This window comes from Aotus nancymaae, unplaced genomic scaffold (assembly GCF_030222135.1).
Source record: "Aotus nancymaae isolate 86718 unplaced genomic scaffold, 86718_ANA_hifiasm-v0.15.2.pri h1tg000029l, whole genome shotgun sequence".
Lineage (NCBI taxonomy): Eukaryota > Metazoa > Chordata > Mammalia > Primates > Aotidae > Aotus > Aotus nancymaae.
The window spans coordinates 90,054,701-90,073,504 of record NW_026988442.1 but is presented as its reverse complement, the minus strand read 5'-3'; the positions used below and the strand labels follow the sequence as shown (position 1 = coordinate 90,073,504).

At 39.6% G+C, this 18,804-nt stretch overlaps 1 protein-coding gene across 1 annotated transcript in view; it reads right to left on the bottom strand.

The window, feature by feature from the left end:
- Window positions 1–18,804, bottom strand: part of CNTNAP5 (contactin associated protein family member 5) — an 882,261-nt gene that overhangs the window by 59,006 nt on the left and 804,451 nt on the right. Inside the window, exons 20-21 of the mRNA XM_021667927.2 lie at window positions 8,403–8,533; window positions 4,126–4,213 (exon numbers count right to left, since the gene is read on the bottom strand). Coding sequence (XP_021523602.2) covers window positions 4,126–4,213; window positions 8,403–8,533 — 219 coding nt within the window. The remainder of the gene's footprint in view (window positions 1–4,125; window positions 4,214–8,402; window positions 8,534–18,804) is intronic.

Genomic DNA, 18,804 nt, shown 5'->3' with positions numbered 1-18,804 from the left:
CCTGTTTTCTCTATCCCTACTCTACTCTCTTTCTGATGAATGGGATTTGGTTTCCTTGTTCCAAAGGTCCCCCAGGATTAGTGCCCTTTCTTAATAATAAGCCTGGATGTTCATATTGTCTCCCTTTACCTTCTGCTAGGACCTTTCATAGACCATAGTGTTGAAGTTCGGTGTTGGTCCAAATCCTCCCATGTGTTCAACAGCAGTTCAAATGGGAAGAAAGCCCGGTAGGCAGATGTCTCCCATCCTTAGAACAATAAAGATATTTTATTGGCTATTTGATGTGGTTTGTATCTGTGCCCTCACTCAAATCTCATGTTGACTTGTAATCTTTAATGTTGTGGTTAGGACCTGGTGGTTGGTGACTGGCTCATGATGGAGGATTTCTCATGAATGGTTTAGTACCATACTCTTGCTGATACCTTTGCCATAATGAGTGAGTTGGTGAGATAAAATTGTTTAAAAGTGTGTGGCATCTTCCCCCTCTGTCTTCATCCTGCTCTGATCATGTGACATGCCTGCTCATCCTTCGCCTTCTGCCATGGCTGTGAGATTCCTGAGGCTTCCCAGAAGCTGAGCAGATGCCAGCATCATGCTTCTTGTACAGCTTGTAGAATGGTAAATGAATTAAACCTCTTTTCTTTATAAATTACCCAGTCTCAAGTATTTATGGCAATGCAAAAATGGACTGATACAGTATTATTCCTCAATTTTAATATAGTTCTTTTTTACCTGATAATTACAAAGCACCAGAAATAAAATAACAAGTTGTCTGAAGTACCTTGCTTTAATATTTTGATTTCCCAGTATTATTGTTGGCTTCGCTAAAAGAATGAAGGTTCATATGAATGCTACACATAGTGGTAAGATTTAACAAAGATTTTTTTTTTCTTTTTTTAACAAGAGGATGTTATTGGAGCTTCCATTACACAAAGCAGGTGCCATGAAAAAGGTCTTGACTTTGTGGTCAGTAAGCTCAAATTTTCCCTCTTCCCAAGGGTGTTATAATTTGGTTAATGATTTAATAGTATCAACATTTCTGCTAAGACTCCAACTAGAAGACTGATCTCATTCAGGTATGGAGCTCAAATTTATATCTCTTCTCTATTCAGTAAAAAGGTGAGAAATTAAAATTTTCCTAAATTGGTAGTACCTCCTTGCACCGGGTGAAGTAAAAGAAATACCTTCTTTTGAGGAAAGTGTCTTGATTTTTAATACTTAGAGTTGTCACAAATTAATTACAATCAATATGATCATACACACGTACACACACACACACAACATAAGGAAACAAGCTACTGCAGGAAAAACTTAGAAAACAGCAGGTAACAGACTGGGACACTTACAGACTTCAGATGTTGGAATTATCACAGACAAAATATTCAATAACTATTAACAAAGTGCCTGAAGACATAAAAAGATGGAAACAAGCAAAAGAACAGAGACAACAGATTATCTTTATTAATAGGCATGCTTTAAAAATAACAAAATATTATTTTTAGAAATGAAATATAAAATCAATAAGAAATGATTCATTGAATAGGATTAGACATAAAGAGAAGAATAAAGAATGTGATGATAAAGCCAAACGAATTGCCCAGAATGCAAGATGTTATATCAAAGAATACAAATTATAAAAAGAGGATAAGAAATATGACGATGGAATTAGCAAGTCTAGGTTCATATAATCCAAATCTAAAAGAATTTAGTAGTTAGAATAGGAGGAAGTAAGACTTAATATGTTGAGAGTTTTTAAGAACTGATAACAGATACATATGAATAAAAATTTGAATCAGATACATAGATACATATGAACTAATGAACAGGAAACATAATAATATCAAGTAAGAGAATTTTTAAAGAAATCTACAAGCAGACACCTGATGACAAAACTGCAAAACATCAAAGAAAAAGAGATGACTTTAAATCAACTTGTAGGTGGTAGGCATGGGAGTGGTCAGAGAACATTTAAAAGCAGGACAGATGGACAGCAGACTTCTCAGGAGCAACCAGGGAAGCCAGAAAACAAGAGGACACTGATGTGCCAGCGAGTCATTGAAACTAGCTCTTCAGGAGGAATAGGTAGGAAAAGTCTTGGCTTTTAGCATTTCTGATATCTACAGTGTAAACCCTCCTGATACAGTTGATTTCAAGCTGGCGTCCTGCCTCCATTGAAGGTTGCAGAGTTGGGGAGAGACATGTATACCTGGCCCTTATGGGTGGGTGCCATTGGCTCCATCACACCTCTGACCGATTTCTCAACATCTGATAGAAAATATTCTTCAACATTTAATTGAAGATCTAATAAATATATATAATGAAGAGACCCTTAAACAGAAAAGAATTCAAAAGAATTTACTTCAAAAGAAGAAAATAAAATCTGGCAGAAAATAGAAAAGTCTGAGATAAAGGAAGAAATGAGGAATATATAAACTGTGTCTGTATTGATAAATAAAAAATAAGCAGTATGTAAAAATATAACGATGATTATTATTAGGAGGCGGAATGGAATCAGAAATAAATAACTCAATCTAGGATCAGTGTTGATCAGTGTTCTTCCAACTGCCATTTGAGAAACGAAAATGGACATTTTTTGACCCTATTGCAGCTAGGTTTCTGGATCAACACTACATCTGGAAATTATAAACCCTTTATGAAGCTGGAAGTCTGTAGCAGGAGTCATTTTTCTGCATTTTCAGCTCTTTCTACTGGCAAGCAAAAGCAGGAGACGACGATGCCTCTCCACAGCCATTTTTCAGAGACCTCCTCCTTCTACTTGTGAATTTGCACACAGTACGGGGCACAGGGAAGTCATTCCAAAAGACCCCAAGAAGAACCTGTACTGTAAGTGCTGCGACAATTTTGTAAGCAACTAACTTACTGTGTGAAATGTGTTTCTGCTTAAAATGCCTAGAGTTATTCATGTTTTCTGCAAAGTACTGGGATAGAGAGAGAGAGTTAGAAAGAAAATGGTAGAATCACAGGAAAAGTTGGATACATAAAAAATAGGGTAGCAGAAACAAGTCCGACTACAAGTAGCCCCACAATGTAAAAGGACCTACATTCGCCTTTATGAAAAAACAAGGATGGACAGATTGGGTATAAAATAAAATTGAGCAGTATGTCCCTCACAAGATCATCTATAAAGCTTAAAGAAAAAGAACCACTGAAAGAAAAAAGAATGGGAAAAGAGGCCAGGCAAATACTAAGTTAAGTCAAGCTGTAATCGGCATATTAATAATAGGCAAAATAAATTTAAGCATAAAAAGACATTACTAAAGTTTAAAAAGATCATTAAGTGTGATAAAATGTTCACTTCATCAAGTAGATATAAAAATTTCAATCTTGCATGCATGTAATGAATACTCTCAGCATATATAAAGTGAAATTCACAGAACTTCCTGTAGAAAAAAAGGAAATTCTCTATCATCATAGGAAATTACAATGCCTTTAAAATTTTTGATGAATTATTGAGTTATTCAAATCCTTAATTTATGCACTCATACATTTAAGTTAAAATTAAATAAAATTTAAAAACATATTTTGAAATTAAATAAATATTAAAGTATTCTGCTTAATTACTTTAATATTTTACCGCTTGCAAATTTTTATAAAGTAGATAGAAATGCAGTGCCTATTTCTGCCATACACACATTTTGACATTTTGTAAATAAGAAATCTTGGTTTCAAGCTGGATGTGGTGGCTCATGCCTGCAATCCCAGCACTTTTGGGAGGCTGAAGTGGGCAGATTATGAGGTCAGGAGATCAAGACTATTCTGGCTAACACGGTGAAATCCTGCCTCTTCTAAAAATACACACACACACACACACACACACACACACACACAATAACTGGGTGTGGTGGCACATGCCTGTAGTCCCAGCTACTCCAGAGACTGAAGCAGGAGAATTACTTGAACCCAGGAGACAGAGGTTGCGGTGAACCGAGATCACAACAGAGTGAGATTCCGTCTCAAAAAAAAAAAAAAAAGTCTTGGTTTCAGATCTCAGATATTACGGGATCAAAAGGCTCCAGATTTGAATCCTTAAACACCCTAATGAAAATTATGTATTCATTTATTTTAATAAAGCCCACTGGAAAGGTATGAACTAGAACAACATACCTGTGACTTTGCCCAGGGTGAGTGACCTTATAACCTTGAACTCCACTTCTGGAGAGAAGTTATAACTGAGTCGAAGCTGCTGGTCCATCTGAAAGAAATCAGAAAACCAAGTCACATCAGCAGAGGTCTGCAGGTAAGAAGAATAAAACAATCCCATCTGGACATAGCTTGAAAAAACTCACACAGAGAGCAGACCCCCCCGCCTGAGGTTTTCTCTCAGGAGAGATTAGTCAGGTCTCCCTCATTCTCCCACAATGCACATAAAATACCCCTCTCCTTCTTCTTTGTGAAATAAGGGCTTTCACACAAGTCTTCTCCCTGGGAAATTGTACACAGCTTTTTACAGGTATTTATCTCCCCATGGAGATTTTCTCACCAAATTCTTTGCTGCAAACAAGCAAACCAATGAAACCTGCTCACGAACTTGCTGTGCAAAATTAACATTAATAGCAGTCAGGAACTCATTTTTTATTTCTCCCTCTTTCTCTCAGTTTGTCCTTAGGGCCATCATTACCCCTATTGTTCCATAATGATGGAGGTCTCATTTAGGTGCAGGCAGAGAAATTTTCCTGGGCAAGGATTGCAGTTTGACAAAACATTTGGTCCTGGGGAGGAGAGGGTAGTTGAACAGTTGAATCCAACACGGACGGTTGATAATCCCATCTTGCAGAGGTGAGCAAAAGCCACTGCTGGAAAACGTTAACAAGACTTTATTTCTATGTCCATGCTTTAAGGATCTCCTTGCTTCACTCATTGCTAATTTCAGCTCCATCCATTCTGTCTCCTCTGGATTCCTAGGCAACCCTCTCCATCCATCCCTACTTATTCAAGCTAGACAAATCCTATTGGTTTCTTCCAGACTCTGCTCTGACTATGCATAGGATGCTATTCCTGGAAGTAATCCTCATTATTTTACGGTTCACCTGTAAGAAGAGGAGACTAAGATCTCATTGGCCATTTGCCTGACTTTGCACAGCTTCAGTGCAATCCAGCAGGAACTCATACATAACCTCCCATCTCCCCTGCCATGACTTGACTTTGGCACCTGTGACTCAGAATGACTCTCCACTGTTCTCAGGCAACTTGCATTCCAGAAGAGGGAGATAGGACAGAAAAATTGTTAAGTAAATACATTGTGTTGGAAGTTAGGTGCTGAGAGGAAAAAAAAATGCAGGCAAGGATAACGGGGAGTGTTGGGTTGAAGTCAAGGAAATAAGTTGCTGTATTAAATCAGCTAATCAGAGATGGCCTCAATGAGAATGACTTTTTGAGTCATTTGAGTCCAGAAGGAAGTACAAGAACTGGACATGCATGTATATAAGGAATAGCATTCCAGGCAAAGCAGTGAGTCCAAGGGCTCTGCAAATAGCAAGGAGGCCAAAATGGTACAACTGAGTTGCAGAGGGCATGTGATAGATGAGGTTAGAGAAGCAACCGGGAAAGGAGCAGCAGTGTCAGATCATGGAGATCCTTAGAAGCCACTGGAAGGCCTTTGACTTTTTCTCTGCACAAGAAAGGAAACCGTTGAGAGAGTGTGGACAGGAGAATGCCAAGATCGGACTATTCCTTCACCAGGATGACTCTGACTGTTGAGGATAGGCAGCCGGGGAACATAAAGAGGAACAAGGAGATGTCAATCAAAAGGCAACTGTAAACAGAGATAATCCAAGCAAAGGACAAGGGTGGCTTTGGGAAAGGTAGATGCTATTGATCCATGGATGCTGCATAGAAGAGAAGGAGAAATAAAAAGAGAATACCGCAATTTCAAGACTGAGTACTTGAAAAATGAAGCTGCCACTAACTTGGACGTGCTTATGGGGGATGAGGTCATTGTTTCAGGTGAACTTCCTAATAGGTCAATTTTAACTATTTATTTAAATATGCCGATATCTGACAGACATTCATACAGATATGCCCCGTAGGTATTTGTTATACGGTCTGGAATCCAGGGACCAGATTAGTGTGAGATATGCATTTGGGATTGATTCATCAGCTTATACATGAAATTTAAAGCTGTGAGATTGAATGAGATGAGCATGGAGTGAGTGTAGATAAAAAGCAGAAGTGGGAGTCCTGGGGTGTTCTAATGGGTAGAGTTTTGAGAGATGATGGGAAACCAACAAAGAGTAAGCAATTAACACAAACAGAAGGATCAAAGGCGAGAGTTACATCCTGCAAGCAATAAAGACTAAAGTTGCAAGAACAGGAAGGAATCCCTACATCAGTTGCCAATGAGACGACAAGAAAAGGTAACACCGAGATATGACCACTGGATTTTGCAACGTAAGCACACCGATGCTTTGAGAAGCACAATTTTGCTGCAGCACAGAGACAAAACTCTTTCAGTAGAGGTATAAGAAAAAGGTAGGGAAAATTTGAAGAACAGATATATAAACAACATTTCCAAAAATTTGGGCAAGAAAATGAGAAAGAGAATGGAACAGTATAAGAAGTCGGATAAGAGAAAGGTTTCCTCTCTTTACCCAGCGATAGGCTGGCTTGTTTGCTTGTTTAGCTTTTGTTATCATTGTATATTAGCTCTTAATGCATGTAATAATTATTTGTTTTATGCTTTGGGGAGCCATCCAGTAGAGCTGGAAAACATGATGAAAGAGAGGGAGAAGGGAGCATGCCAGAGTGATTTTCTTCAGTTGGATATCAGATCTGGCCCACAGGTAGTAAAGTCAGGCCTTAGCTAGAACCATGAGCTATCCAGGAGGGAAAGAGAGTGCAAACACAGATGTGGCAGGTAGGTAATGTGCTTTTAAGAATGTGTGGATATTCTCTTCTGAACGTTACATTTTTTACAAGAAATAAGAGAGCAAAGTCAACCACTGAGAGTGAAGACGAACTGGCAATTGTTAGCAGGATAGGTAAAGAGGAGAAAGTGTAAAATGGTCCACTAGGAGAACAGAAAAATTAAAAAACGTTGAGTGATTGCTGGGCAGATGCAAGGGCTTGCTGGGGGTGATGGCTCTAAAGGGGATGATCTGAACACTGCCTATTTCTGTTGGGATCTGCCATCATCTGCTGCTGGCCCTTTATATGGAGCCCACTGAGATCTCATGGGGTGCCTCCCACACAAATGCTTTCAGGCAGCTTTAGCCTGCACTCACACAGACCCTCGTCTTGAGCACTCTCCTCTTCCACGTGGCCAACTCCTATTCATCTTCAAGACTCAGCTTACTCCTAACTTCCTCCAGGAAGTAAGTACTGATGCCAGGGTGTGATCGGTACCCTCTTCAGAATCATCCATGGATGATTCCGCCACAGCCCTTCCCACAGCCTGTTGTGATTTCCTCTTTGCTTGTGTGTCTTCCTCACTTTAATGCAGCCCAGGGATTGGCAAACCAGAGCAGACATAGGTATCACCTGCTGCTTTCCCTCTTCCACAGACTCCGATTTAGTAGATGTGGTGTGGAAACCACGAATCTCCATTTCTTTTCTTTTCTTTCTTTTTTTTTTGAGATGGAGTTGCTCTATCTCCCAGGCTGGAGTGCAGTGGCACTATCTCTGCCCACTGCAACTTTTGCCTCCCGGGTTCAAGTGATTCTCCTACCTCAGTCTCCTGAGTAATTGGGATTATAGGCACACACCACCACACCCGGCTATATTGTAGTTTTAATAGAGATGGGGTCTTGCCCTGTTGGCCAGGCTGGTCTTCAACTCCTGATATCAGGAGATCTGCCCACCTCAGCCTTCCAAAGTGCTGGGACTGCGGGCATGAGCCACCACACCTGGCCAAGAATCTTCATTTCTCTTTTTTTTTCTCAAGACGGAGTCTCACTCTGTCACCCAGGCTGGAGTACACTGGCAAGATCTTGGCCCACTGCAACCCCCGCCTCCTGCTTTCAAGCAATTCTCCTGCATCAGCCACCTGGGTAGATGGGACTACAGGTGAGCACCACCATACCTGGCTAATTTTTGTATTTTTAGTAGAGATGGGGTTTCACTATGTTGGTCAGACTGGTCTCGAACTCCTGATCTCGTGATCCACCCACCTCAGCCTCCCAAAGTACTGGGATTACAGATGTGAGCCACTGAGCGTGGAGCAAGAATGTGCATTTCTAATAGGGTCCCAGGTGATGCTGATGCTGGTGGGACATGGGAAGCACATCTTGAGAACCATTATCCTAGTTCTTCCAAGTCTGCGGACAAGTGTGATTTGTAACTATCTTTCCAGCACTAGGCACTACACTGGCACAGGGAGAAGCTTAGAAAAGTTTGATAGAGTAGCCAAGGCACATTGGCTGAGGGGGAGAAAGTAAGGATGATACCTGAATGGTAAGCGCCCTTCCCTCTCGGGTAATCTTCAAGTGGTGCATCCTCCTGTTGGCAAAGTTCTCCGCATCAATGGTGAATATATGGGATTCTTCCTTGCTCAACTGATAGCGAACCTGTAAGCTTCCTTGAAAGAAAAATATTAGAAATTAGAATTTAAAGCAGCACCTATAAAATGCAAAGATATAATCAGGTTGTCTTTTAATTGATTATTAGGCCCCCATGTCTTAATCCTTCCATTAGTCAAATTTTAAAAATATATTACATATGTTTATTAGCGTCCATACAGAAAATTCTGAAGAGAGCTGCAAAATTAAAGAGAGAGAGAGAGAGAGAGAGAGAGAGAGAGAGAGAGAGAGAATGTGTGTGTGTGTGTGTGTGTGTGTGTGTGTGTGTGTGTGTGTGTGATGTTATCAGAAACCAAAATGCCAGTTTGGGAAATAAAACATCTATTTTGTAATTGGATCATTAAACTTGAATAAGGTAGAGTTAAGATCTTTTCTATGTTCTCTTCAATTCCTACCACTCCCTATAACTCTCTTTCTTCCTAATTGCTGTCTTCTTTCTATATCTAAGGACTGGAAAGAGAACTCTGTCTTGTTATCACCTGTTGATGTCTAATCCCCCTGATGGGAGTGTGGCCTGGTTAGGGCACAGTCCCTCACTTTAACCCTTTAGGGCCCTTTAACCCTCTTAACACTTCACAGCCCATTGGAACATTCAAATTTTACTAGGATTGTGTTTTGCAAACAGATGTTAGCTATTCCTTGTAGGTTAGGAAATCAATTTACTGAATTTACTGGGTCTCAATCAGCATTTCTTTCTTTCTTTCGTTTTTTTTTTTTGAGGTGGAGTTTCACTCTTGTTGCGCAGGCTGGAGTGCAATGGCGCAATCTTGGCTCATTGGTTCAAGCAATTCTCCTGCCTCAGCCTTGCAAGTAGCTGGGATTACACGTATGTGCCACCACGCTCAACTAATTTTGTATTTTTAGCAGAGATAGGGTTTCTCCATGTTGGTCAGGCTAGTCTCGAACTCCCGAACTCAGGTGATCTGCCCTCCTTGGCCTCCCAAAGTACTGGGATTATGGGCATGAGCCACAGCTCCTGGCCTCAATCAGCATTTCTTTTACTTTTTTTTTTTTTTTTTTGGAGTAAGGGGAAATTTAGACACATGAGACTCCCAGGAGACATATTAAAAATAGAAGTGTATCAATTGTGTGTGTGTGTGTGTGTGTGTGTGTGAGAGAGAGAGAGAAACAGAGAGAGAGAGAGAGAGAGAGGGAATGAGAGAGAGAGAGAATATTAGTTCACAATGCAAAATGGCCACTTGGGAGAGATTTGTTAAAGAAAAGAAAATTACAGCTAGATGGAAGGAATAAGTTCTAGTGTTCGATAGCACTGTAGAATGACTAGACTTCACAAAAGTATATGATGTTTTGATTCAAATAGCTAGAAGGAGAACACTGAATGTTCCCCAAACAAAGAAATGATAAATGTGTGAGATGATGGATGTGCTAATTATCCTCATCTGATCACTATACATGTATGTATTGAAATATCCCTATGTGTCTTATAAATATATATGACTATTATGTCAATTAAAAATAAAATTTAAAAAATGTTTGAAAGACACTCTATATTTAAAAATTGCCATAAAGGCAATAGGTGGTTAGGCGGCTACTTTATCTCAAGCACTGTGCCAGGCGCTTTTCCTCATCTGATCCTCGCCCCAGTGTCACTGGCTGTGAGGGTTGAGCCGAGTAGCTCAAGGGCGCTCTGCTTGCCATCCCTTTTCTGTCAGTAGAGGTCATCTGGTCTGGAGTCATTGGAGTGCAGCATGCAAAATGGCAGGAGCTCTTCCCGTGGACGTGTGTGGGAACAGAAAATAATTGGAATTGAGGAGTGACGTCATAAGCTGACGACAACTGGGGAGAAAGAAATATCTGCTCAAATTTGAGCTGAGAACAACTAAAGGAACTCTTTCTCATCCCCTCAAAGTTTCTTATATTCCCCTCCTCAAAAAAAAAAAAAAAAAACTCCCTAAACTTTCTCAGCCCTCCCATCTTTCCCAAGCTGCCAATCTCAGTAAGACAAGAGGCTTGTGAGTAACCACCATGTCCCTGACTGATGCCCTGTCCTCATCCAATATTTGAATACTTTTTTGGGGGGAGGGCAGGGACTGTTTCAAATAGAAGTTTCTACTCATTGAATTTCAGAATACATGCATGTGGAATAAGATTGTGAAATAATGTAAGGAAGAATAAAAAAATATATTTTGGGGCTATGAGGCCATTGCCTAACATGGTCAGCCAGAAGGAGAACCTCTCTATATCTGATCCTGGTTTTCCTGGTTCATTCTCTCTTTCTGGTTCTGACCATTGCAGATTTTCAGATATTATTACTTTTGTTATTTTACTACTTGAAAAGTAATGGCTGCTTCCAACAGCAGCATATTCTGTGGAGAGAGGAGCTGGTTGGGGTGGGTCACTGTGCAGATCATGGGCAAGGTGCCCCTCCTGCCCATGGCAGGGAAAGGCTCATCTGGTGCACTGGTGGGCTGCAGGGCAGCGTGTTCTTTCACACCCTTCTGATTCTAAGAATCTGTGTGTCTTAACATTTAATTCAACCTCCTAGAGTCAACAAATGTGTGGTAATTATGTGCCAGTCATAGTGATCAACCCCACTTTCCTTAAGGCTGTTGAACTCTCTTAAGATCTCACTGTTCTGGTAATTCATACTCACACACATATTCTTTACATATTTCTCCATTCTTGATAATACTCTCATTTTCTACATGTTTACTGGCATCCCTCTTGCATCCGTTCCTCTCAGGAATAGTAATCTCAGCAGAGATCCTCTCTGCTAAAGTATTCTGAAGCTTCCCCCAATATCCGTTTGTGATTTTAAAAAATTACCTCAACTAGTTTTTCGAAAATTTTTCTCACCTTCTTAGGAGTTCTGATGCAATCAATGCCTCTTAAAGTATCCATCCACCTGCTAATGTGATGGGCGGAAACCTCTCACTGACTCATTTTCACGTGACTCTTGGGGAAGCAAACTCACCCCATGACTTTTCAAAGTAAGTTTGACACCATGAAAGGCTGACTTCCAGAAAAGCTGGGTGTCAGAGCTGGGGGCTCATTAATCACCTCCCCTAGTATCTTCTTCAGTGGCTTGGTTAGGGAACTAAGAGGCATTTCCACCCCTCCAGCTGTGCACTCCAGTGGTTCAGATCACCATCAGCTGCTTGCCTGGCATTGCCATGTCTGTTTGTCTCTGCAGAAACCTGGGCCCAGGGTTATTTCCGCTGTCCTCAGGCCTTCCTCTATGCCCTCTGCTTGATTCATCCATGAGTTTCCATTTCCTCCATGGAGTTTTCTGTCCCTTTCATTAGGTTGACAGCAATGATAAACATGGCAAGTTTATAATTCCTCAGACAGTGAATAGACAGAGGGTAGGTGCTATCCCTAAGCCTAATAAAGCAAAGAGTGAACTGAATCTTCAGGCTGGGAATGTGATGCAATTTCTCTCACATACTGTAATGCATTTACTTTCTATTTGGTATCATTTTTTTTTCTGTTTATATATTAATGGTGCTACACTGAAAAGGACACACATCATTATTTGTGTGTATAAACAAAAATAAGATGTTCACAATGTGGAATTAAAAAAAAAAACAGATTTGAGCCTTAGTTTAAAATAAGACAGCGTAAAAATAAAACTGGGCTGGGAAGAGTGGCTCACACCTGTAATCCCAGCACTTTGGGAGGCTGAGACAGTGGATCACCTTAAGTCAAGAGTTCAAGACCAGCTTGGCCAGCATGGTGAAACCATGTCTCTACAAAAAATACAAAAATTAGCTGGCATGGTGGTGCATGCCTGTAATTCTAGCTACTAGGGAGACTGAGGCAGGAGAATTCCCTGAACCTGGGAGGCAGAGGTTACAATGAGTGTAGAGTGAACTGCTGCACTTCAGCTTGGGTGAATAGAGTGAGCCTCTGTCTCAAAAAATAATAAAAATAAAATAAAAATAATTTGAGCCTTAGTTCCTTCTGTAATAAGCATATGTGTAACGGAATAAACTTTTGTCAGCAGCAACTACCCTACAAACCTAAAAAGAGTCCTGTCAATGTTGAAGCACTCAAGTTATATATCTAGCTGCTGCTTCTTCTTCTCCTTCTTCTTCTTCTCCTCCTCCTCCTCCTCCTTGCTCTTCTTATTCCTCATTTTCAGGCAAAATCAGCATCATTATTTTTATACTTATTTATTTGTGTATTTATTTTTGAGATGGAGTCTCACTCTGTCATCCTGGCTGGAGTGCAGTGGCACAATCCTAACTCACTGCAACCTCCGTCTCCTGGGTTCAAGTGATTCTCCTGCCTTAGCCTCTCAAGTAGCTGGGATTACAGGCTTGTGGCTCCATGCCTGGCTAATGTTTTTAGATTTTTAGTAGAGAGAGGTTTCACTATCTTTTTCAGGCTGGTCTCTAACTCCTGACCTCAGCTGAGCCACCCACTGAGCTTCCCAAAGTGCTGGGATTACAGGAAGGCATAAGCCACTACGCCTGGCCAGCATCATTATTTTTAGAATTAAACAACAGATATTATAAATGCTGTTTTTCTGAAAAAAATGAAAAATCTATATTTAAAAAAGTACTTAAACATGATGATAAGGAATCCTATTGAAAGAGCCGGTAGTTTATCTCTTGTCACTTGCTAGACATAGTTACACTCCTTGGCTTAACACAGATATTCTGTTGTGATTGAACACCTGCTCAACACTCTACTTCCATCTACAATGCTTTTTCTCCTTGATTTTCTTCATTTTACAGGTGAAAAAACAGAGCTGCTAAGAAGTAAATAACTTTCCCTTGTTCTCAGTAAATGATGAGGTCAGATTTAGAAACTAAATCCAGCTGGTTCCCAGAACTACAACAGCTCATGGTGATCACCCTTGCCCAGAATGCCCTTCTTATTAGGTCAACTCTCCCATCTTTCAGAATTCAGTGTAAGTTTCCCTCTCCTAAGAAGCCCTCCCTGGCCCTTGTAAGCTGCCCATAACTGATCCAATTGGCCCTACCATCTACTTTATTCTAACATGTACTGTGTTGTGTTGTCTACTTACTTGCCTAAATCACATAAATTAATAAACTCCTTGGGAGTCAGGACATATCTCATTTGTTCTTGGGTTCCCAGTGCCTGCCCCATGGTAAATACCCAGCAAATTTTGAAAGAGCTCAAGGAAATAAGAGAGGACACGAACAGATGGAAAAATAGTCCATGCTTATGGTTAGGAAGAATCATTATTGTGAAAATGACTATACTGCAAAAAGTAATTTATAGATTCAGTGCTATCCCCATCAAGCTACCATTGACCTTCTCCACAGAACTGGAAAAAAAAACACCTTAGACTTCATATAGAACTGAAAAAGAGCCCACATAGCCAAGACAATCCTAAGCACAAAAAAAAAAAAAAAAAAAAAAAAAGCTGAAGGCATCATGCTACCTGACTTCAAACTATACTACAAGGCTACACTAATCAAAACAGCATGGTTCTGGTACCAAAAACAGAGATATAAACCAATGGAACAGAATAGAGTCCTTGGAAGTAATGCCACATATCTACAATGATCTGATCTTTGACAAACCTGACAAAAACAAGCAATGGGGAAAGGATTCCCTATTTACTAAATGTTGTTGGAAACACTGGCTAGCCATGTGCAGAAAACTGAAACTGGACCCCTTCCTGACACCTTATACAAAAATTAACTCCAGATTGATTAAAGACTTAAACATAAGACCGATCACCATAAAAACGCTGGAAGAAAACCTAGGCAATACCATTCAGGACATAGGCATGGGCAAGGACTTCATGACTAAAACACCAAAAGCAATGGCAACAAAAGACAAAATAGACAAATGGGATGTAGTTAAACTTAAGAGCTTCTGCACAGCAAAAGGAACTATCATCAGAGTGAACCAGCAAGCACAGAATGGGAAAAAATTTTTGCAACCTGCCCATCTGACAAAGGGCTAATATCCAGAATCTACAAAGAACTTAAACAAATTTACAAGAAGAAAAAAAAAACATCAAAAAGTGAGTGAAGAATATGAACAGACAATTCTCAAAAGAAGACATTTATGCAGCCAACAAACATATGAAAAAAGCTCATTATCACTGGTCATTAGAAAAATACAAATCAAAACCACATTGAGATATCATCTCATGCCAGTTAGAATGGTGATCATTAAAAAATCTGGAGACAACAGATGCTGGAGAGAATGTGGAGAAATAGGAATGTTTTTACACTATTGGTAGGAGTGTAAATTAGTTAAACCATTGTGGAAGACAGTGTGGCAATTCCTCAAGGACCTAGAAATAGAAATTCCATTTGACCCAGCAAACCTATTATTGGGTATATACCCAAAGGATTATAAATTGTTCTATTATAAAGACAACACTGTTTACAATAGCAAAGACCTGTAACCAACTCAAATGCCCATCAATGATAGACTGGATAAAGAAAATGTGTCCAGCCAAGCTAAGCTTCATAAAAAAAGGAGAAATAAAATCCTTTACGAACAAGCAAGTACTCAGAGATTTCATCACCACCAGGCCTGCTTTACAAGAGCTCCTGAAAGAAGCATGAAACATACAAAGGAACAACCAGTACCAGCCACTCCAAAAACATACCAAATGGTAAAGAGCATCAACACAATGAAGAAACCGTATCAACTAATGGGAAAACAGCCAGCTAGCATCAAAATGTCAGGATCAAATTCACACATAACAATATTAACCCTAAATGTAAATGGGCTAAATGCCCCAATCAAGATACAGACTGGCAAATTGGATAAAAAGCCAAAACCCATCAGTGTGCTGTATCCAGGAAACCCACCTCACATGCAAGGATACACAAAGGCTCAAAATAAAGGGATGGAGGAAGATTTACCAAGCAAATGGCAAGCAAAAAAAAAGCAGGAGTTGCAATTCTCATCTCTGATAAGATAGACTTTAAACCAACAAAGATCAAAAGAGACAAAGAAGGACATTACATAATGGTAAAAGGATCAATGCAACAAGAAGAGCTAAGGATCCTAAATATATACGCACCCAATACAGGAGCACCCAGATACATAAGGTAAGTTCTTACTGACTTACACAGAGACTTAGACTCCCACACAATAATAGTGGGAGACTTTAACACCCCATTGGCAATATTAGACAGATCAATGAGACAGAAAATTAACAAGGATATCCAGAACTTGAACTCAGACCTGGACCAAGAAACCTAATAGACATTTACAGAACTCTCTACCCTAATTCCACAGAATATACATTCTTCTCAGCACCACATCACACCTACTCTAAAATTGACCACATAATTGGAAGTAAATCACTCCTCAGCAAATGCAAAAGAACGGAAATCATAACAAACAGTCTCTCAGACCACAGTGCAATCAAGTTAGAACTCAGAATTCAGAAACTAACTCAGAACCACACAGCTTCATGGAAACTGAACAACTGGCTCTTGAATGTTGACTGGATAAACAATGAAATGAAGGCAGAAATAAAGATGTTCTTCGAAACCAACGAGAACGAAGACACAACATACCAGAATCTCTGGGACACATTTAAAGCAGTGTCTAGAGGAAAATATATAGCAATAATTGCCCACATGAGAAGCAAGGAGAGATCTAAAATTGACACCCTATCATCAAAATTGAAAGAGCTAGAGGAACAAGATCAAAAAAACTCAAAACCTAGCAGAAGACAAGCAATAACTAAGATCAGAGCAGAACTGAAGGAGATAGAGACACAAAAAAACTGTTCAAAAAATCAATAAATCAAGGAGCTGATTTTTCAAAAAGATCAACAAAATAGACAGACCACTAGCCAGATTAATAAAAAAGAAAAGAGAGAAGAATTAAATGGATGCAATAAAAAACAATAAAAGGGATATCACCACAGATTCCACAGAAATACAAACCATCATCAGAGATTATTTTAAACAACTCTGTGCACATACAACTCTGTGCACATAAACAAGTAAACCTGGAAGAAATGGATAAATTCCTGGACACTTGCATCCTCCCAAGCCTAAACCAGGAAGAAGTCAAAACCCTGAATACACCAATAACAAGGTTTGAAGTTGAGGCAACAATTAAGAGCCTACCACCCAATAAAAGCCCAGGTCCAGCTGGGTTCACAGCCGAATTCTACCAGACATACAAAGAGGAGCTGGTATGATTCCTTCTGAAACTATTCCAAACAATCCAAAACGAGGGAATCCTTCCCAAATCATTTTATGAGACCAACATCGTCCTGATACCAAAACCTGGCAGAGACTCAACAAGAAAAGAAAACTTCAGGCCGATATCCATGATGAATATAGATGCAAAAATCTTCAATAAAATACTGGCAAGCTGATTGCAACAGCACATCAAAAAGCTTATCCACCATGATCAAGTAGGCTTCATCCCGAGGATGCAAGGCTGGTTCAACATATGCAAGTCTATAAATGTAATTCACCACTTAAACAGAACCAAAGACAAAAACCACATGATTATCTCAATTGATGCAGAGAAGGCCTTTGACAAAATTCAACAGCGCTTTATGATAAAAACCCTCAATAAACTATGTATTGACGGAACGTATCTCAAAATAATAAAAGCTATTTACAACAAACCAACAGCCCATATCATACTGAATGGGAAAAAACTGGAAGCATTCCATTTGAAATCTGGCACTAGACAAGGATGCCCTCTCTCACCACTCCTATTCAATATAGTACTGGAAGTTCTAGCCAGAGCAACAGGCAAGAAAAAGAAATAAAGGGTACTCAAATAGGAAAGGAGGAAGTCAAATTGTCTCTATTTGCAGATGACATGATTGTATATCTAGAAGACCCCATTATCTCAGCCCCAAATCTCCTGAAACTAATAAGCAACTTCAGCAAAGTCTCAGGATACAAAATCAATGTGCAAAAATCACAAGCATTCCTATACACCAATAACAGACTTTGGAGCCAAATCACGAATGAGCTGCCATTCACAATTGCTACAAAGAGAATAAAATACCTAGGAATACAACTAACAAGGGATGTAAAGGACCTTTTCAAGGAGAACTACAAACCACTGCTCAATGAAATAAAAGAGGACACAAACAGATGGAGAAACATTCCATGTTCATGGTTAGGAAGAATGAATATCGTGAAAATGGCCATACTGCCCAAAGTAATTTACAGATTCAATGCTATCCCCATTAATCTACCAATGACATTCTTCACAGAACTGGAAAAAACCACCTTGAACTTCATATGGAACCAAAAGAGAGCCCACATAGCCAAGTCAATTCTAAGCAAAAGAACAAAGCATGAGGCATCACACTACCAGACTTCAAACTATATTACAAGGCTACAATAATCAAAATAGCATGGTACTTGTACCAGAACAGAGAAATAGACCAATGGAACAGAACCAATGCAGGCAACACAACACATCTACAACCATCTGATCTTTGACAAACCTGAAAAAAACAATCAATGGGGAAAGGATTCCCTGTTTAATAAATGGTGTTGGGAAAACTGGCTAGCCATGTGCAGAAAGCAGAAACTGGAACCCTTCCTGACACCTTACACTAAAATTAACTCCAGATGGATTAAAGACTTAAAAGTAAGACCTAACACCATAAAAACCCTAGAAGAAAATCTAGGCAAAACCATTCAGGACATAGGCGTAGGCAAGGACTTTATGACCAAAACACCAAAATCATTGGCAACAAAAGCCAAAATAGACAAATGGGACCTAATCAAACTGCACAGCTTCTGCACAGCAAAAGAAACAGTCATTAGAGTGAACTGGCAGCCAACAGAATGGGAAGAAATTTTTGCAATCTACCCATCTGTCAAAGGGCTGATATCCAGAATCTACAAAGAATTAAAGCAGATTTAGAAGAAAAAAACAAGCCCATTCAAAAATGGGTGAAGGATATGAACAGACACTTTACAAAAGAAGACATACATGAGGCTAACAAACATATAAAAAAAATGTTCATCATCACTGGTCATTAGAGAAATGCAGATCAAAACTACATTGAGATACCATCTCACGTCAGTTAGAATGGTGATCATTAAAAAATGTGAAGACAACAGATGCTGGAGAGGATGTGGAGAAATAGAAATACTTTTACACTGTTGGTGGGAGTGTAAATTAGTTCAACCATTGTGGAAGACAATGTGGTGATTCCTCAAGGACCTAGAAATAGAAATTCCATTTGACCCAGCAATCCCATTACTGGGTATATATCCAAAGGATTATAAATCGTTCTACTATAAGGACACATGCACATGAATGTTCATTGCAGCACTGTTTACAATAGCAAAGACCTAGAACCAAC